The sequence below is a fragment of the Ailuropoda melanoleuca genome, chromosome 8 (genome assembly GCF_002007445.2).
Source record: "Ailuropoda melanoleuca isolate Jingjing chromosome 8, ASM200744v2, whole genome shotgun sequence".
NCBI classification, from domain to species: Eukaryota; Metazoa; Chordata; class Mammalia; order Carnivora; family Ursidae; genus Ailuropoda; species Ailuropoda melanoleuca.
In genome coordinates, this window is record NC_048225.1 from 7,075,830 (window position 1) to 7,097,184 (window position 21,355).

Consider the following 21,355-nt stretch of genomic DNA (forward strand, 5'->3'; position numbering starts at 1 on the left):
ACTTAGAGCAAACATACATAATTCAAAGTCCTAATTTGGACACTGCCCTGGCAAATTAGCTATAGAAGATTTTGGGTCAGTTTTGAATACAGTCTGCCCAGGAATAAACCCACACAAATATAATCAATTAATTTACAACAAAGCAGCCAAGAATATGCAATGGGGAAAGGACAGTCCCTTCAATAACTGGGTGTTGGGAAACTGGACAGCCACATGCAAAAGAATGAAACTAGACCACTATCTTACACCATACAAAATTATCAACCCAAAATGATCACAGATTTGAACATAAGACCTAAAAACCATAAACTTCTAAATGAAAACATTTAGAGCAAGCTCCTTGACACTGGTCTTGGCAATGATTTTTTTGGATTTGACACCAAAAGTTAAAAAGCAAAAATAAGCGGGACTACATAAACTAAAAAGCTTCTGCACAACAAAGGAAACCATCAAAAAAATGAAAAGTCAACCTACTGAATGGGAGAAAATATTTACAAATCATATACCCAAATATATAAGGAACTCATACAACTTAACAGTTAAAAAACAATCTGATTAAAAAATGAGCAGAGAATCTGAATGGATATTTTTCCATAAAAGACATACAGATGGCCAACAGGTACATGAAACAGGGGCTCAACATCACCAATCAACACGGAAATGCAAATCAAAACCACAATGAGCTACCACCTCACACCACCCAAAATGGCTATTATCAAAAAGATAGGAAATAGCAATCATTGTCAAGGATATGGAGAAAAGGAAACCTGTGTACACCATTATTATGTAAACTGGGGCAGCCACTATGGAAAACACTACAGAGGTTCTTCAAAAAATTAAAAACAGAACTACCATTATGATCTCGCAATTCCACTTCTAGGTATTTATCCCCCCAAAATGAAAACACTAACTCGAAATGATATATACTGTCACGTCCACTACAGCCTTATTTACAATAGCCAAGATATGAAGCAACTTAAGCATCCGTCAATGGATGAATAGGTAAAAAGTGTGGTGTACACACACACATGAATATCATTCAGCCATGAAAAAGAAAATCTTGCTATCTGTGTCGACATGGATGGAACTTGAGGGCATTATGCAAAGTAAAATAAATCAGACAAAGACAAACACCATATGATCTCATTTATATGTAAATGTAAAAATATTAAACAGAGCTCATGGATACACAGAACAAATTCCTGGTTACCAGAAGTGGGGGGTGGCAGGGAGGGTGGGGAGTGAGCAAATGGGAGAAGAGTTTAAAAAGTACCAACTCCCACAGTGCCTGGATGGCTCAGCCAGTTAAGTGTCTGACTCAGGTCATGATCTTGGGGTCCTGGGATCAAGCCCCATGTCGGGCTCCACGCTCAATGGGGAGTCTGCTGGAGATTCTCTCCCTCTCCCTCTGCCCCTCCCCCCAACTCATGCTTGCTCTCTATCTGAAATAAATAAAATCTTAGAACAAAAAAATTACAAACTCCCAGCTGTAAGAAAAATAAGTCATGAGGGATGTAATGTACAAATAGCATGGAGATTACAGTTAATACTACTGTACTGTAGATCTCAAAGTCGGAAGTTGCTAAGAGTAAATCTTAAAAGTTTTCATGACAAGAAAAAAATCTGTCATTATGTTTGGTGATGGGTGTTAACTCATTTCACAATATATACAGGTATCAAATAATGCAGTCGTACACCTGAAATTAATGTTACACATCAATTATATCTGAATTTTGAAATTTTATGAATATAGTCTAATATAGATGAGATGAAAAGTGACTAAAATGGAAGAGTTATGTACAGTATGACCTCATTCTGAACACATATATATACACATATGGAAACAGGAAAAGATCCTAGAAGGATCTGCGCTAAGGTGTTAAAATAGTGATGCTGGCTTGTGGGAATGTGATTTTTCTTTTGTGTCACTTCCTCATTTCTATAATTCACAGGATTTGCCTCTGTGGTGTTATTTTTAAAAGTTTATGTGTCTCTGAAATTCTAATAAAGTAAGTGGTGCAATGGGTTAACAGAGTTCTATTGTTTTGAGAGTCATATATACACACATATACATAATTCTCAATGTTACCAAAATTTCCCTATGAAAATTAAACTGCTACAAAGAAAAATTTAAGTAAGAGTGAAAGAAAACTATTCATATTTATTGCAGTAAAGTCATATAACTATACACCTTTGGGTGTTAAAAATTATTATAGTTGCACTGAAGAGTTAATGTTTATTTACAATTTGAATTAAACTCTCTGATTTTTCACCTATGTACAATTTCAGATGGTAGTGGCTTCATCTACTGAGGAACTTATATTAGAAATCTCAATATGGGACACCTGGGTGGCTCACTAGGTTAAGCGTCCGCCTTCGGCTCAAGTCATGATCCCAAGGCCCTGGGGTGGAGCCCCATGTCAGGCTCCCTGCTCAGCAGGGAGTCTGCTTGTCCCTCTCCTTCTGCCCCTCCCCCCAGGCTTGTGCTCTCTCTCTCTCACCACATTCTCTCTCTCAAACAAAACCTTTAAAAAAAAATCTCAGTATGTATCATATTCACCGCACCCCTCTAATTCGACTTCCTCATATCCATTATTTGGCTGCCATGCCCTTTTAGGTCTACCACAAGATGTCTCTCAACAATCCCTGTTCCTCTACATTGATTTTTAAGTTACTTTTATAAAGTCATACCTGATCATATCACAATCTTGTTTCAAAATCTTAAAAGCCCAATGTCTACAGACACTCCCTATCATCTTGCAATTTAAAGCTCTTCACAACTTAATTTCCTCTGTAACTTCCCAGCCACATCTCTCAAGATTTCTGAACCTTTACTCTAAAGCTTTGCTTACTTACTGGTTGTCCTTCAAGCCTGCCGCGTACTTTCAAACTTCCTATACTCATTCAGTTACCTCTGTCTGGAATGATGACCTTTGCAGCCTCTAAACACTCTCAATCTTTTCTACCTCAAAACTGACTTTCTAATTCAAGATCCAGCTTAAACTTACAAGGGTTTCCCCAACACCTTCCTCATTCCCACAGAAATTAATCACCTCTTCTGTGTTCCCAAAGTATTTAGCTTGCACCAACAGAGTAGTAATATACTACAACACACACACATTCATACACACAGGTATCTTTTTCCTCTAAATTGTGACAGTGTCTTATATTTATCTCTACAAACTCAGCATACTGCTGGGTACAAAAATATTCAATAAATGATACTGAGTGAGAAAACAAACGGTCACCTTGTGTTGCCACTCAGTAGCTTCCTCCTCCTTTTTCTTCTTGGCTTCTTCTAGAAGTGCAATCTTGGCAGTGAATTCAGCAAGTTCTGCTGCCTAAAATAAAGAATATAATTACCAATACTAAAAAACATTTTTTTCAAAACTTAATATTCTGTCAACAGAGCTTTAATGTACATGCTTGGGCTGTTTTATATGATTCTCTTAGACAGTCTTTCATTTTTTAAAAAGTAGTATTTAAGATCATAAATATCTTATTTATAGTAGGTCTAATGAACTAGTAAGGAGACAAAGTAAAGGCAGTTTTATTATTTTATAGACAAGTAGTTCTTCTGGTTTCAGTAGCAGGAACTTAAAATGTGCAACTCAGGTGCTATTTTTTAACTTTGATCAATAAAGTACTTGCTAAATCCTACAAAAGAAAAAAATTGCATTTTGTATAATGCTTTATAAAGAGTATGTTGTCAAATAATCTCATTGGATTCCCCAACAATCCTATTTGGGTGCATTTATTCCTTTTCAAAGGGAAGGATCTGGGGCTCAGAAAGACCCAAGGACACATATCAAGTAAATGTCTGAACAAATATTTAATTCCAGGATCTTTTTAATGTCATGCCTACTCAGGGTCTGCAAGTCCATTAAACAAACACCCAATAAATTATGGCCTACAGTTATTTTTTAAGAAGGAATTAGAACATATTGTCAATTTATCTAAAGTAAAACACACTAGTGGCTTATGCAAAGTTCAAGTGAATCAGAAATCTTTTGTTAACAATAGACCCCAGTGATATTTTATTGTTTCATTTTTAAGTTTTTTGGTTTTTTTTTTAAGGTAGAAATAAAAATTTTAAGTTTAATTCCACACTTTGTTATTAAGTTATTTGTGTCTCTGGTATGCTTTCCAGAAGATCTAATATACTGAATTTTACAAGCTTTGCTTCATGCTTTTGTCTAAATTTTTCTTCTTCTCTGAGACAGGACTAAGACAGGTTCCTGACCAGTTGTTCCTGATTCTTCATCTGGTCGGCAGCTTGTTTTGCGATAGCAGACTTGGCTTCTTCAGCAGCTCGACGCTCCTTTTCAAGCCTTTCTGCTTCTTCCTTTGCTCGTTTTCGCTCTTGGTCCAGTTCCAGTGCTTTTCGAGTCTGTTCTTCTAGTTCTGTCAAATATATGTACACCCCCCCCCAAACAATGGTTAATTGCAATTATTCTCATTATCAAAAGAAGCCAAAATGGTAACAAAGAATCTAATCTAAAATTAGCACATCTGCAAATGAACATATACTTTGATTTAACTTGGCAAAAGCCTAATAAATACTTTTAAGTACGACATACTTTGAAGACAAAATATTTAGAGATAAACGACATCAATTTTAATCTTTACGTGTACAGATCATAAAGTTAATTCTGTTTTCTTGTTCAGTGAGAGTTGAATGAGAAAGGAAAATATTATCAGCACAAAGCCAAAAATATTTAAATAAGCTTAAAAGTACTAATTTTAAACATTATTCTGACAACTCTTGTTTAAAAACAAGGACATCTTGTGACAGAAGACAACAGAATGTCACCTATTAACAGGGTGCAATGTTCTACAAAGAATGACTCTCCCTTTCTGTATACTCCAGGAAGGAGGAAAAACTAAAAATCTATAGGTCATGAGGTTTGAAAGCTAACTGTAACATACACACTTCTTACCCCTCTTAATTTTGTTTGTCTTGGTCGGAATTATTTAGTTAACTGCAGTTAAGACTTGTGAGTTTTGGAGAGGGGTAGGAAGAAAAATGACTCTGGTTAAATTTTAAATTCTTGATAAAATAATGTAAAAATTGTATGCGGCTATCTGGCTATAAAGATGAAATGTACATAACACTGGGTGTTGTCACAGCTAAACTCTAGGATTATTCATTTTAGAATTTGTCTTCTAAAACTGGGACATCAAGCTAACTTATCAAACTTTTCTTAGGATCATTCTTTCTAACTGGTTGATTAATATGTAAAATAAAGCGCACAAAACTCATGGTTGTATCATTTATCTAAACAAGCAAACAAGTAAAAGAAAATAAAAACAATGCTGCTTCTCTCATAAAAATTCCTTCTGGACTATGAAAGACGAAAAGAAAAATTAATTTTGGGTTTTAAAGTTAAATTTTCAATTAAATATCCCCCAATATTCATTATTTTCTACCAACTTCTTTGCAATAAATATCATTTTGAAAAATGTAGACAAGGCAATGGCTCTTTTGTGATTAAGAATTATACAAAAGTGTTAATTATTTTAAATGTTGAAAATAAATTGAAAACTTTGAATCTATTCTAGTCTCTTCTAGAAACGAAGGTTTTGAAATGACTTATTTCTTTCCTCCCCAGCTAAAGGAGTTAGAACAGAGATTGGAAAACTATAACCCAATGCTTTATTTTTGTAAATAAAGTTTTACTGGAACTCATACCCTCATTCAGTTCAATACCCTCATGCATTTATGTACAGTACATGACTGCTTTCATTCTTTCTCCAACAGCAGAGCTGATAGTTGCACCAGAGACCACGTGGCCTGCAAAGCCTGAAGTATTACTATCTGGCCCTGTACAGGAAAGTTTACAAATCCACGTATTAGAGTATTTCTACGACACAAACATGCCTCCAAGACCCTGGACCCATTAGAACACCCGCAGGGAAGGATTAACTAAGAAAGATAATCAATATTTTGCCTCTCTGGTTCATAAAAATCTAAGACCTACAATTTTTGAAGTCTGGCACATGGTAAGAGGGTACACCAAGGAATATGGCTTCTTTTAGAAGATCAGCTCTTTCAGGATGAAGATGAAAGTTTCCAAAAATAAGCTGCTTCTCTCATTGACAGCACTGCACTGACGTAGATCGTTGTGGTGTTTAGGAGTGGATCAAGGAAGTGAAGTTCAAGCTAATAAAATTTGGGAAAACCTCTCTCAATAAGGCTTGAACACAAATTTGATTTCTGACAGGTCTAAGATTTTGCAAGTCAAATGATCTCTTATGTTACCCTGAGGGCAAAGCTTAGAAACTATGTAACTGCAAACGAATTAGTAAAAAATACATTAATGAACTAAATATCCCAAAAGGACTACAGAGTTTTCTTCCTTTTCCCAGTCTAAGGTAATCGTCATTAAGTACATTTTTTCCCTAGGAAAAGAATACTGTTGTTTAAAAAAAGCAAAGAAGTTCCTCAGTCATTAATTCTTAGAATTCATAGAATTAAGAATGTGATTACCAATTACTCACTAAAAATGCAATTTAAAAATATCTGTCCTACATCTAAGCAATGGAGTGTTACACCACCATATCAAAAAAAAAAAAAAGTAAGGAAGATCTCTTTGAGTATATACGTAGGACATTCAAGAGTGTATTAACTGAAAACAGCAGGGTGCAGAAGGGTATGTGCAGTATACTACATTTTATGTAAGAAAGAAGAGGAAACAAGAATATAGTTTTGTGCAGGTATTGTGTATTTGCTTACTTTGTATACAAAAAGTAGGTATTTACTATTCCCAGCAGAGTGGAACAGAAGCAGAGCAGATTGCAGCAGCCTGAGGCCTGCAGTACTGAACCAGCCTGAGAAGACACAGATTTCGATCTGGAGACTACCAAGACATCTAAGGCTTGCGAGGCCAAAATAAGCAGTCCTTCAGAAGACACCCCCAAGGCTGTACAGACTAGCAGGGAGGGAAAAACCAGAAAGAGACCAACCTTAACAAAGCCTGAAACCCTGCTCAACTCCACCAGTGATCTGCACATATTCTGTCAGAAGAAAATTAAATCCTCTCTAAAGTTAAATAACATCATCCCAGGTCTCCCTAATTTTCAAACTAAATGTTGGACAAGCAACCAAAACTACCCCAGGTACACCCGGAAGATGGGACCAAATGACACCCTCTGACACCCCTAAAAGAAAGATTACTATATGGGCCCAAAGATTATCCAGATATTGCAGTTAGCAAACAAGGACGTTAACATAACTATAATAGATACTGCTTATCTAGGAAAGCTGAAAAAAAAAGCAAACAATGAGGAAAGATGCAAAATCTAGAGGAACACCGACAATATTGCAGAAGCACATCTTCAGGCATCTTACAAACCCTCTGCAGAGATGTCAAGGGCCAGAGTTCCCTTTATAATTATGAAAGTTCAAGTTATCAATATTTTCCTTATGGTTATGCTATCTTCTAGAAATTTCATCCTCCCTTCAACAGTTAGGTCCACAATCCACAGCCCCCTATAAAGAAACATAAAATTTGGGAGGTCTCTGACAGGGACACAGATACACTACTACTTTTATTTTAGCAAAATCTTGACTGAGTAGAATCATGTATTAAAGCGCCATCCCCCCAGAAGATAATTTATAACCACCAACCATTAAAACTGCAAATGTGAAGAGCGTGTGAAGTTCCTCCTGTGGCTTAGAATAAACGTTAAGGAAAGAAAATCTGAAAAGGCTAGATGTACAGAGGCCAGAGAGGTGTGGGGGTGGGAGAGAACCCAACAGAAAAGCTAGAAATAAATGCCAATTTGGAAGATAAATCAGACTTATGGAGCTTGTCACCACATTCAGCCACTGCTACCACATCCTCAACCCACGGAAGTGTGCAGCAAAGACATCCCAATAGCTAATAACTTTCCTCTCTTGAACTATCCATCTCCAGAACTTCCTTCCCAGAAGCTCTCTATACAGAAGAGGATTATGAATAGAAGACAGAAGGAAAGAAAAAGTACAGTTAATACAGCAAACAGAAAGAGAAATTACCAACTGAGGAATGATCTGGGAGGTGTATCACCTTGCAATACCACAGAAGAGAATTTGTGTAGTGAAATACGCAGAAAATCCAGACTGTTGACTCCCATTGAGTGGTCCAGTCTTGGCAGATAATAAATTCTTCTGGAGCTGTGGTTTGTCCTGTTATAAACTAAACGGCTCCCAATAATAACTTTATCATTATTTTCCTTTTCTCAACTTCAGAATAATTTATAAAAGTATGCATACGTAACCAAAAACAATTAATGTCATAAAAGATAATGTGAAATCTAAGTAATCTGGAAGCCTAAGAGCTTGCCCTTGCTTCCTACTGTACACTGACATGTACTTTCTTGTATGCCTGTTACTTATAAGACATGTCAGTTTCAAGTTTTTCTAGATACAACTGGTAACTGAACAGTGTGGCACTGACAACAAAATTAACAAATAGGTGAGTGGAACAGAATAGTCCAGAAGCAGACCTACATACATATTGTCTTCTGGATTTGTGACAAAGGCGATGGCTATAGTTCAATGAGGAAAGGACAGTCCTTGTAATAAATGGGTTTGGGTCAACTGAAAATACATACGGGAAGAAATAACCCTGACTCCTACAAAAATCAGTTACATATGGATTATGGGCCTAAACGTGAAAGGTAAAGCAGTATCTAGAAGGTAGTAAAAAATAATACATTCACGACCATAAGGGAAAGAGTGATAAATGGAACTTAAAATATAAGAACTTCTCTTCATCAAAAGACACTTATATTGAGAGAGAAAAAAGGTAAACCATGGAGAGATTTTAACAATATATGAAAAGAACTATAGATCAGTCAGAAAAAAAAAAAAGAAGAAAATCCAATTTTTAAAAATAGGCGAAAGGCATGAAAAGACACTTTATAGATTGTTATAAGCATTTGCAAAAGTGCTTAAAATCAAATCATCAGCCATCAAGAAAATGCACTGTACTAACTGTGCTCACAGGAATGGCTGAACAAACGAACACAAGAGGAAACCCTGACAGTAAAACAAGTCATCAAAGTAATGAAGATATAGAGCAAATCAACTTTCATTCACTCACTGGTAGGAATGAGCACTGATATAAACACTTAGGAAAAATGGTGGCAGTGATCCAGCAGTTCCACTCCTGGGTGCAGGTACCTCCCCAAAATTAATATCTAAGTGCTATGCTTAAGAATGCTCACAGCAGCCTTAGTTTATAATAGCTGGAACTACAACTATCCCAAATGTCTATCATCAGTACAGTGTGGTATCTACATGTAACAGAATATTACACAACCACATAAAAGAACAAACTACAGCTCCAGGTTTTGAACAAAAAGAAGCAAATAGAAGAGTATATGAATTCACTTACACGTAGTTCAAAACCAAACAAGATGTTCTTGGGCAGATACCAAAAGTACAAGCGAAAAATAAATAAACCGGACACCAGGGCCACCTAGGTGGTGCAGGCGGTTAAGCTTCTGACTCTTGGTTTCAGCTCAGGTCATGATCGTAGGGTCATGTGATCAGGCCCCACGCTGGGCTACGTGCTCAGTGCGGAGTCTGCTTAAGATTCCCCCCCCCCGCCGCCACCGCGCTCGCTCTCTTTCTCTCCAAATGAATAAATAAATCTTTAAAAAAAAAAACTGGACTTCATCCCAATTTAAACCACTGGGCTTCAAAAAACACCATCATCAAGGTGAAGATAACCAACAGAATGGGAGAAAATATTTGCAAATCATATGTCTGGTATGTCATAAGACATCTGTACCGAGGTAGAGAAAAAACACCTCAACAACAAAAAGACAACACAGTTGAAAAACGGGAAGAAAAGTTGAAAATACATTTTTCTAAAGAAGATATATAAATGGCCAATTAGCATATGGAAAGATGCTCAACATCATTAGCCATTTGAAAAATGCAAATCAAAACCACAGTAGCACTTCACACCCACTAGGATGACCATAATCCAAAAGACTAACATTAGCAAGTCTTGGTGAGAATGTGGATCATACAAATCATACACTGATCATGGGAATGTAAAATGGTACGGTCCTTTTAGACACCAGTACGACAGTTTGTCAAAAAGTTAAACATAAACTTACCATATGACCCAGTAATCTACTCCCAGGTTTATACTCAAAAGCAATGAAAACACACAATAACCAGTACACAAATGTTTGTAGCAACATACTCACAATAGCCAAATTGTGGAAACAACCCAAATGTTTGCCAACTACTAAATAACTAAAATGCAGTATATCCACAGAATGGAACATTACTCAGCCATAAAAAAGAATGAGTGCCTGATACAAGCTACAACATGAATGAACCTCAAAAACATTATGCTACATGAAAGACAGTTACCAAAGACCACATTCTGCCTGATTCCATTCATATGAAATGACCAGAACATGTAGTCTACAGAGCTAGAAAGTAGATTAGTAGTTGCCTAGGACTGGGGGAGGAGGGACTCAGAAAAAATCAGAGTGACTGCTAACGGGTATGGGACTTCTTTCTGGAGTGATGTATTGTTCTAAAATTGTGGCATCATTGGCATAACTCTGAATATACTAAAAACCATTAAAATGCACACTTTAAATCGTTAAAACTGTGTGGTATTGTGACTCATATCTCAACAGAGCTATTAAAAATAAAACTAAACTCTATGATGAGGGTGCCTAGCTGGCTCAGTCGGTTAAACATCTGCTTTGGGCTCAGGTCATGATCCCAGGGTCATGTGGGGTGTCTGCTCAGTGGGGAGTCTGCTTCTCTCTCTGCCCCTCTCCCTGCTCATGCACATGCGATCTCTCTCTCCCTCTCTCTCGCAAAAATTAACAAATCTTTAAAATATACATCAGAATGATTCAAGTCACATTCGGGATAAAAAAATGACTGGGAAGGGATACAAGGAAGACTCCCTGAGTGCAGGTAATGTTCTATACCTTGTTCTGGGAAGTGAGAGGAATAAATTCAGTTGGTAAAAATTCAGTAAGCCTGATAACTAAGAGGTATGCACATTACTATATGTATGCTATACTTCAAATAAATTTTTTAAAAAAACTCCCAAAAATCTCAGAAATTAAATTAGGGATTATTTACTTCCATTTTAGAAATTAGGACCTAAGGAAATTGAGAGGTTAAAATGACTTGCTACAGGTCATATTCTAAGTTAATGACAGAATTAAAGCTTGACTCCTATTATTTAATTCCTCTCTGTAAACAACGTATACGTAAAATGGACAAGCCCCTCTCTACTCCCAACAAGAGCTTTCATCATATTATCGTGCTTACTTCTCCCCAAGCACTTAAAACATAAAATGATCTTGATTATCTGTTAATTTTATTACTCTGTCTTTCTTCAATAAAACATAAGCTATACGAGAGCAGGGACCTTATCTGTTCAGTACTGTATCCCCAATACAATAGTGCCTAGTATACACTAGGTGCCTAATAAGTATGTAGAATGAATGACATCACTGTATCTCAACTCCTTCTTGTGGTCTGTCTTTTCAAGGTGGGATTTCACTTTGATATTTGCTGGGACAATAAGTGAATGCAAGTCTGGCTCTGTTATATCTCAAATATACCTTCAGGGATGGTTTAAAAATGATTAAGTAACTGTGAATTATGCAAAGGTAAATGGTAGAATGGTTCTATAAAATGATTTATAACTCATTTCAAATAAAAATGACTTCAAAAAATTTTTTAAATGACAATAATGAAGTATAGAAAAGCTTCTTCTCAAACAAGAACTTCTAGGTTTATCTACTAAATATTATGACTTAGGTATGACCAGAGTTACTGCATTTGAGTGAGAATTTAGCAAAAATTACAAGACAATCATGCAGATTTTAGGACAGCCTGGAAAAGCTTTATTATTAGGGGGAAAAAACCTAAGACACAAGTTAGATGTCCTTTTCCACAGGATGATTGATTTGAAATTGTCTTGATAGGGATACTCTACATTTTTTCTTATGTTCTATTTTCCTTGTACTCTTTAGTGCTTCTTGACTTGAGTAGATTTCTGTGTGCAAATCATTAATATTTTTATTATACATCCTAAATAAACAAGATTGAAAGGTTTAATAAGTAGCTATTCTCTTAGAAAAAGATATATGTAAATTAAAAAGCTCTATCATTCAATTTTTTCTTTAAAATCATACCAGTATTATAAATTTCTTAAAACCTTTTTTTAAAAAAAACACACATTGCATTTTTTTACAGCATTCTTCCTCTAATTGCTTACTGTATTCACATGGCACTTAGTACACATTACCTCACTTTATATTTTTATGAATACATCTTATTTCTGACAACCACAAAGATTCCCCCCCCATTCATGCTATTTATTTGTATTCCTAAAATGCAGCACTAAGTAGGCACTTCATAAAGGTCCTCTTTAATTGATGAAAAAGGCACCTGGAGTAGAAACAGCATGAAGCTAAAATTCAGAAAACAAGTTCTACCCTTGTGGTATGGTCTGCGAGCAAGTCTGTTTAATACCTCTGACCTCTGAAGTAAATAATTTTTTAGGTCTTTTCTAGGTCTGAGAAGTGAGGCTTCTAATGATTAGGAACAAAGCCTGGGGTTTTTTTTTCTATTTCTTCTCTTAGAAGTATCATTTCCAATCCTCTTGGAATTAGAATGATCAACCAGTTTGCAGGTTTACAGAAATTTCTGTGACTTCCTCCTCTAGTTCCCCATTTGCAAATTCTTCTCCCCACTGCTCAAGAGCATCTCCCCACCTGGCAGCCTGAGGTAAGGAATGAAAATAACCTTAAATAACGTTATTACTTAATAAACTTTAAGGTTATTATTCTACTTAGAGTAATAAAACCACTGGCTGCTTCTACTAGTTGTCAGGAAAGCAGGTATTAATTCTAGTTTTACAAATACTATATATTTCACATTACATTCCCCCACCAACTTCTGCTTAGGAAGGGGAAAAAAATCTTATTTTGCTCAATACCTTTTTTCTTCTGTTTTTCCTACTATTTGTTGTTTGAAAGTAGCATACCCTAGAGTTATTTACTATAAACCACTCTCGAAATCCAATATATCCTTTCTATACACGGTAGCATCTTGGTTACATTCTGCATAGGAAGTAGGTTCTTATCGAAAACCAACCCACTTCTATGTGTTGTGTATTTTTTAATATATTGAAATAAAATATAGAGATCGAGTTCCAAAAGAATTTATTATAGTCAGAACAGCTTAAAATGTCTTAAAGTACTCAGATGCCTTAAAGTACTTATATATCCCTAAAGCATCAAATAGAATGGCTTTCATTTAAATGCTAGCAAGTACTGAAAATGTGTGTTTATGGAACCCTGAACTGTAAGAGGAATAAATTAATATTTACAGTCATTTCCAACCGTAAGTAAGGGTGCACATGAGAACACCTATGTGTTTAAGTAAATGAAAGAGAAACTAGCACAGGAGCGTTGTGTGTGCTTCAGTTAAATATGCTTATGATGTGATTCCATTACGTATTAATGTGACAATTAAGTGTAATTATTCTACAAGACAAATGAGATTTACCAGGAGTGAGGAAATATCAGACAAAGAGGAACAACAGTGAACGCAATGTCAAAAAGGAAACCGCTACCTTTCTGGGCTTTCACTGTCTGTTCTTCGATTTGCCGCAGCCGCTCCATCAGCTCCTCCTTTTCCCGCTCTATCCTTTCCTTCTCTTTTTCTGCTATCTCCCTCTTCTTCTTTTCATTCTCTAGTTGTGCCCTGAAAAGGAATTAGAACTGTTCTGTAACAAATGAATGTGTACAAATATTTACATGAAACCCAAGTACTGTGAGTCCACTAAGAAGAAACTAAGTATAAATTAGTTTAAGAATCTTCATTATAGGGGTGCCTGGGTGGCTCAGTCGTTAAGCATCTGCCTGCGGCTCAGGGCGTGATCCTGGTGTTCTGGGATCGAGCCCCACGTCAGGCTCCTCCGCTGGGAGCCTGCTTCTTCCTCTCCCACTTCCCCCCTGCTTGTGTTCTCTCTCTCGCTGGCTGTCTTTCTCTGTCGAATGAATAAATAAAATCTTAAAAAAAAAAAAAAAGAATCTTCATTATATTCAGCTGGGCTTAAAAAAAAAAAACCCATCCAGTTAAAAACATAGGACTGCCCTGTTAACATGCACGTACACTGGAATACAATGCATTTTTTTTGTGGGGTCACGGAAAATGTAGTCTAGGATTGTTACAAAAGTTAAAAGGGGTGCCTGGGTGGATCAGTTGGTTAAGCATCTGCCTTCGGCTCAGGTCATGATCTCAGGGTTCTGGGATCGAGCCCCGAATCGGGCTCCCTTTGCCCCTCCCCCAACTCATGCTCTCTCCTCTCTCTCGAAATAAAATCTTTAAAAAAAAAAAAAAGATATTAAAAACTTAGACATTTTGGAAAGATTTTCAAGGGACAAATTTACAAACAGCCAGCAAAGTAAAACTGTTAAATACATCCCTTGATGTGCAAAAGCATGTTTTCGATGTGGATTTGAATGTAGGAAAAAAATCACATTTACCACTTGCATACTTGATGACTTCTGACAATAAATTACAGGCCAGCACAAAAGCAGTTAACTGCACAGTTCCCATTGAGAAAAATAAGAAAGGCTTAAATGGGAGCACACAAGGTTATTTTACTTTAGACAGTTTAGAGCCTACCACTGGTCAGACTCTATGCTGAAGGCCAGAAATATAAAGATGAATAAGAATTAAAGAACTACCAGATATTGTCTATTTCATAAATTTAATCAATATTCAATATTCCCATTATATTAATGGGAGTAATTTTTTTTTTTAGTTTAAAAAAGTCAATTATGATTTCATCTCTGATACTTACCTGAGTACATCTAAATATTCCCAAAAAAGACAACACTGCCATCTGAATTTCAGGCACAAAACTTTGTAGTGTGAGCATAAATAGCATGTTAATAAACTATCAATTTTCTGGACTAACATGCAGACAATATTTTAGAATACCTTATTTTTTAAAGAATATTAGATGAACCCAGTTATATTTTTCTTAAGTGAAAATTAAAAGCTAATTTATATTCAGCTTCTATTCAGACTATGCATTAATAATATTAAGATATTAAGATATACTAGGTACTGTTTATTAAACACCAGGTACTTCGCTGAATGTTGGTATACCACTATCATCATTTCTCACAAAAACCTTTGCATCCTTGAAGATGGGTCCTAATGACACAGGCAGCCAGCCATAACCCATTTCATGGCTAAGCTACAACTGGGTATCTGACTCTAAATTGTCTCCATTTTTTAATTTGTTAACAATTCTAGCCATACAAAATATATTCAGGAATTACAGAGTGAGTTATCATTCAACTTGGATGTAAATAACTTAGAACACAGACTACAGAGAACAATAACCCATGGTATATAATGTCATTTTCATTGCCGAAAACCCAAAGTTATGCGAGTTAAGGGGAGAGAGTACGACCACATATACCAAGGTACTGTAGGGAAAGAGGTCCCTTGCTGCCCCTTCCCAGCTACTGTTCTTGCCTAAGAGCTTCCAGCAGCACAGGCAGCATACCTCTGAGCATTCACCCAAGTATCTTTGCTGGCTACTTTGCCAGTGGGCTTGACCAAAACTGTTTCCACATATACAGTTGTCATTTTTCTCTTTTTGACCTATAAAGCAGGGAATAAATGAAGACTTGGCATGCCATCTCTGAAAGATCTGCCAAATCCCTATGTTGCAAGATTAATATAAAACACCTTCTAGGCATTCAAATGAATTAAAGTTACTAAATTCCTACAGTGTACAAGGCAGTCAATAAATGTTTGCAAATGAAAGATTGTAAAATTTATCCAAGAAAGACACCATGGGACTGTCACTGTGTGAGCAAAGAAACTTTCTTCCACTTTCATCTAGGCTTTAGAGTAATTCAAATACAGCACCATCACCAAATGGTACTTCTTAATCATACTACATATACTAGAAGCCACAGAGCACTTTCTTCTATGTGTGAGAAATAAAGGGCAAATGAACAAATATATTTAAGAATGTAGATAATATATCAACACTATAGATAAGCAGAACAGTTTGGGGACATTTTATGGAGTGATGAGTATGAGATAGGATTTTTTTTTAACTCATGACAGGAGATCTTTAGAGATGGACCAAGAGAGTAAAGGGAGAAAGAAAAAAAGAGAGGGTGAGGGTAAGGGTGAGAGTGCATGAAAAGAAGGAAAAAAAAAACTTGTCTTTGAGAGAGACAGATGGAAAGGCTATGATGGGTATGAATATAAAGTTAAGCACAATAAAGAACTACTTTAAAAAGCATGTAAGACTAGAGCCACAATGTGATCCTAAGCCACAGTAGAGCAGTGAAAAGTGAGAGAGCCCAGTCAATCTAACTTAGTGTCTTTTAATTGGTCAGGAGTTACTGGAAAGTCTCATGCCTATATAAAAAAAAAAAGTCTGGTGATGCAGTAAACTTCTCTAAGGCACGGTCTCTAAGGGAGATATCCTGAGGAGAGCTATCTAAATTACACAGAACATTTAAGAAAAAACAACAACAAAAACCCCATGTCATTAAACACAAACACTATGTGTTAAGTAACAAAATTTTATCTAGCAGAGGACCTATAAAATTCTTAGATTCAAATCATGTTATTTCCAGTACACAGTACATTTGAAATAATTAAGTTTATGTATGTTTAGAGCTCCTCAGTTTTTTTAGGACCTACTCTATTTCTTAAATGGCTGTGTTATTCTACACTACAAAGATTTCCTCAATAAAAGTTAACTTTAGGTTGGTCTCTTAACTTTTTCAAATAAAGTCCAAATCAATCTAGAATCAAATTTGGGAAATATGCTACTGGACCCAGTAATTTCATTCACTACTACTTTCATTCACTTCTTCAGTGAATTTCATTCACTATCTTTCCCTTTCAAAAACTCTCTACTATACATTTAACAGTATCTTTTTTCAAAAGTCTAAGCGAACCACGGTTAAAAACAAATCAGTGTCATTGGCAGGGGATACTGGTGTTACTCTGTACAGTGACTTTTCACTGGAGTTCTACCGTGTCACTGTGGAACTGTTTTAAAGCAAAATATTCAGCGGGGCACCCGGGTGGCTCAGTCAATTGAGCGCCCAAATCTTGACCTCTGCTCAGGTCATGATGGCGAGATCAAGCCCACATCAGCCTCCTTGTTTAGTGCCGAGTCTGCTTGTTCTTCTCCCTCTCTTGCTTGTGTGTGTGCACTCTCTCTCTCAAAATCTTTTTTAAAAAATAAAAACACAGCAAAATTTTTATTCAAGCAATTCTAACCCTGAAAAATTAAGAAGTACAAGCCACAAGGAGAACCAACTTGAAAAATTCCATACTACAGTACCCAAACCAATGTCAATCAATGAAAAGCAATCATGTTTAAAAAAAAAAAAAAAAAAGCACATCTATGAATTCATGAAAAGCTACTTCCTCAGAAATACCAAAGATTTCTAATTTGTAAAGTATACATACTCATTTTAAGAGTATAAGGATAATACTCTTTCAATTATACTACAATAAAAACAATGTAAAAATGTAAACTCAGAGTATGTTAAAGAGACAGCATTCTTAAACTTTAAACCACCTACTCAATTAAGAGTCAAAACCTATCCCATACCTTTCCAACTGCTTCTGATGTTTCTCCTCCCTCGCCTGAGCCTTCATCTGCTGAACTTCAATAGTATCAGGCTTTCTTCTTCGCATGTATAGTTCATGGTTTCCCATACATAAAGCCAAAATCCGTTTATTGATTCTCAGACGAGGTGCATAAAAAACAAAATCCTAAACATAAAGTTTCCAAATTTAAAATCTTCCTGAAGGATAGTCTCTCTCGCAATAATCTGTACTAAATTTCAATATGCGGTATGAATTCGAATGTCATATTACACCGTTTAGAAATCATAAAATTTCCTAATTCCTAGTAAGTATGCCATATTTGCACATAACTGTGAAGGTTACCAACAAACGTTTTTAACTGCTGCTTAGGAATGGTGATTATTTTCAGTCACCTCCTAATAAACATCGCCCACCTTATGCTGAATCTCAATTAAAATAAAACTAATATTCACATATTATAAAAAGATCAAAATCTTGTATTTTTGATAATTATTTTATCCACAGGGAAGTTAAACTATGGAAAGGGAATGTTTCTCAGGAGCAAATCAATAAATGAACAATGCCACTCTTCAAATGATATCACAGCAAAGTGACAGAAATTTAAAAAGAGTTAATACAAAAAACATTTATAAAAGAATTTTACTTACGGGTGCCTTTTTGTCGATTGGCTTTATAACAAATTTTTTGTCATTAAATGAAATATTTCTGATTTCACTCCAGGGAAAACCAATTTTTGGTGTTAACCTTAAAAAATGAGAGCATTCCTTTAATTAAAAGCAGAAGACAAAACACAAAACTCATAACATTTTGGGGCCAAAAATGCATTAGCTTACTTTTACTATTGACATTATCTTTTAAGGGGAAATTTGATCAATTAAACCACATAAAACAGAATATCTATCAAAAAATTTCATAATGTGTCATGAGCCTTGAAACATTACACTTACCTTCTTGAAACTACCTAGAAAACACTAGCAACCTAGAGTGTAGAACTGAGCTTCTTGGGGTTTTGTACTAGTTCTACTTAGATCTAAGGTATTACAACTATTAGTTTAAATATGTTTAAGAAGGGAGAGGGGGGAAAGAAGTCTTCATAAGTTTTCATCTGAATTACGGACATGTTACTAAATATTTAAAAAAATATATTTCCTTCCTCTGTTTAGTTTAAAAATGAGTATTTGTGAGTAACACTAAAAACACTAATTCTCAATATCTTTAAAAGGGTTAATTTTACGGTATGTGAGTTATATCTCAACAGAAAAAACTTTAGACATTCACATACCCAAATGTTTGGATACATGGTAGAGCTGGATTTCCAACTCTAAGAAAAGCAAGTTATCCCCATTTTGCCACACTGCACACACAAATTCAAGGAATCAGACTGGAACAATAATTTTGTTTCTGCTTTTCATGTATTTTACTGTTTCAGACTACCCATCAAAGGTGTCACTGTTATCCAATAACAAGTGTGCAAAACGATGATACGCATGCTGGCCAAAAGGTATCTTTCTAGTCAGTCTTCTGAGAATAGAGTATGAATTCCCACCTATCGATAGTCCTTTTAATTCTTAAGATTACAAACTGCAGCACAGCAAATAATTTTTCTACATAAAACTCTTTACTTAATATCCATACATTATACTGCCCTCTAATGGCTATTCAAATGTCAACGTTACCTGCTTTAAAAGGAGGCTGCTGGGAACATAGCTTTTTTTTTTTTTTTTTTTTTTTTAATTTTTTTTTTTTTTTTTNTTTAAGATTTTATTTATTTCTTCGACAGAGAGAGAGAGAGAGAGAGAGAGAGAGACAGCCAGCGAGAGAGGGAACACAAGCAGGGGGAGTGGGAGAGGAAGAAGAAGGCTCCCAGAGGAGCAGGGAGCCCGACGTGGGGCTTGATCCCAGGACCCTGGGATCACACCCTGAGCTGAAGGCAGATGCTTAATGACTGAGCCACCCAGGCACTCCTGGAACATAGTATTTTTAAGGTAATACTGTACTATATTTACATGTTACTTTGAGAACTTTAAAGCAATTTCCTAATGTAATTCTCACAAAAATCTTGTAAGGTAAGCTTGGCAGTTATATGAATTTCAGAGAGTTAATAACTTGACCAGGATCACAAAGGCAATTAGTAGCAGAGCTGGTAAAAGAACTTCGGCTTTTAAAGTTGTACCCTTTTTTGATTTTTTTTAAAAATCTTTTTGAAATATAATAGATTTTCATTATTTTTAAAAAATGAACCAGTACAGATAAGACCAAAATCCTGTGTCCACAATCTCCAGTATTAGTCCCTCCCATTCTGACCTAACTCCCTCTCTTCCATATTCCCCATCTTTATCTGTAACCATATCTATAATGGGTACTCTGGCAGAAATTAATTCAATGATTTTTAAAAGAAAGAGAAGGAAAAAAAGATTTGGTCCACAAAAATTAGTCTCAAAGTCTTTTTTGCTTCTCAAAAACTTCAAAATATTCTCTTCTGAATGACATAGCATTTTAACTCGTTTTGTAATTTAAAAAATACATATCAGAGTAAAATAATGAAAATGCTCTCTTTTGGACTTAGTATACAGTGTTAGAAATGTGTATTTTAGGGGCGCCTGGGTGGCACAGTCGTTAAGCATCTGCCTTCGGCTCAGGGCGTGATCCCAGCGTTCTGGGATCGAGCCCCACATCAGGCTCCTCCGCTAGGAGACTGCTTCTTCCTCTCCCACTTCCCCTGCTTGTGTTCCCTCTCTCTCTGGCTGTCTCTGTCAAATAAATAAATAAGATCTTTAAAAAAAGAAAAAGAAAGAAATGTGTATTTTATTAGATATTTATAAAAATGAAACTAAAATTCTAGAATTTTAGAATAAAGAGGAATGTCTTAGAAGACATTACTGGCATGGACTTAAATGCTTATGTGATATACCAAATAAAGAAAGTATAGAGCAATTGTAGTTATCATCCCTAAAAGTATTATAAGAGTCTGACATATTCTTATTAATATAAAAATTAATACCTGGTCAATTTCAAAACAAAATTACACCGTTCACTATGCTTAATACAGTGATACTCTACTTAATGGAATTTAGAAAATATTCAAAACAATTCCTATAGATGTCTTTAAAAAGTTACAAAAATATAATAAATCATACATCTATTAATTTCACTGTCTCATTGTTCTTGATATCTTATATATGTTAATTTCAATTACACCTTATATGCCAGGCATAACATTTAAGGAATCATTCTTCATCTATAAAGAGAACAAGTTTTAATTAATTTACTAGACAGAAGTCATAAGAGATCAAATAAAAGTGAATCATCCTGTCTGATAAATATGCTGAGAAGTAGAACGCTAAAGCTACAAGGTGTGGCAAAAATGGAGACATGACATCTAACTAATATTTTAAGTAGGAAGCAGTAAGAGTAATCAAGCCAAAAAAGAACTTTTACAAGCACAGCATAAAATTAAAGCCATACAGATCACTGATAAATGACCAGTTCACCATGCAACTTATTTACTCACTTGTCATCATGCTCATAAATATTCAGACCCAAAGCATCAACGCCTAGCCACAATTCAGTTCCCTTTTTATTTTTTATTTCAAAATAGTTGACTCCATACATTTCTAGATCTTGGGCAATCTTCAGGTATTCCATCATAGAATCTTCCCTGTTAAAATAAAGCTTACTGTAATATACTTAAGTAAA

The 21,355-nt window shown here is 35.5% G+C and overlaps 1 protein-coding gene across 3 annotated transcripts in view; it reads right to left on the reverse strand.

Annotated features, from left to right (window-relative positions):
* RDX (radixin) overlaps positions 1-21,355 on the reverse strand; it is a 57,607-nt gene that overhangs the window by 5,771 nt on the left and 30,481 nt on the right. For all 3 annotated transcript variants that reach the window (XM_019797680.2, XM_011222591.3, XM_034665717.1), the window contains 6 exons: positions 21,171-21,317; positions 18,307-18,403; positions 17,661-17,824; positions 13,623-13,753; positions 4,244-4,404; positions 3,249-3,341 (listed from right to left, as the gene is read on the reverse strand). In XM_019797680.2, coding sequence (XP_019653239.1) covers positions 3,249-3,341; positions 4,244-4,404; positions 13,623-13,753; positions 17,661-17,824; positions 18,307-18,403; positions 21,171-21,317 — 793 coding nt within the window. The remainder of the gene's footprint in view (positions 1-3,248; positions 3,342-4,243; positions 4,405-13,622; positions 13,754-17,660; positions 17,825-18,306; positions 18,404-21,170; positions 21,318-21,355) is intronic.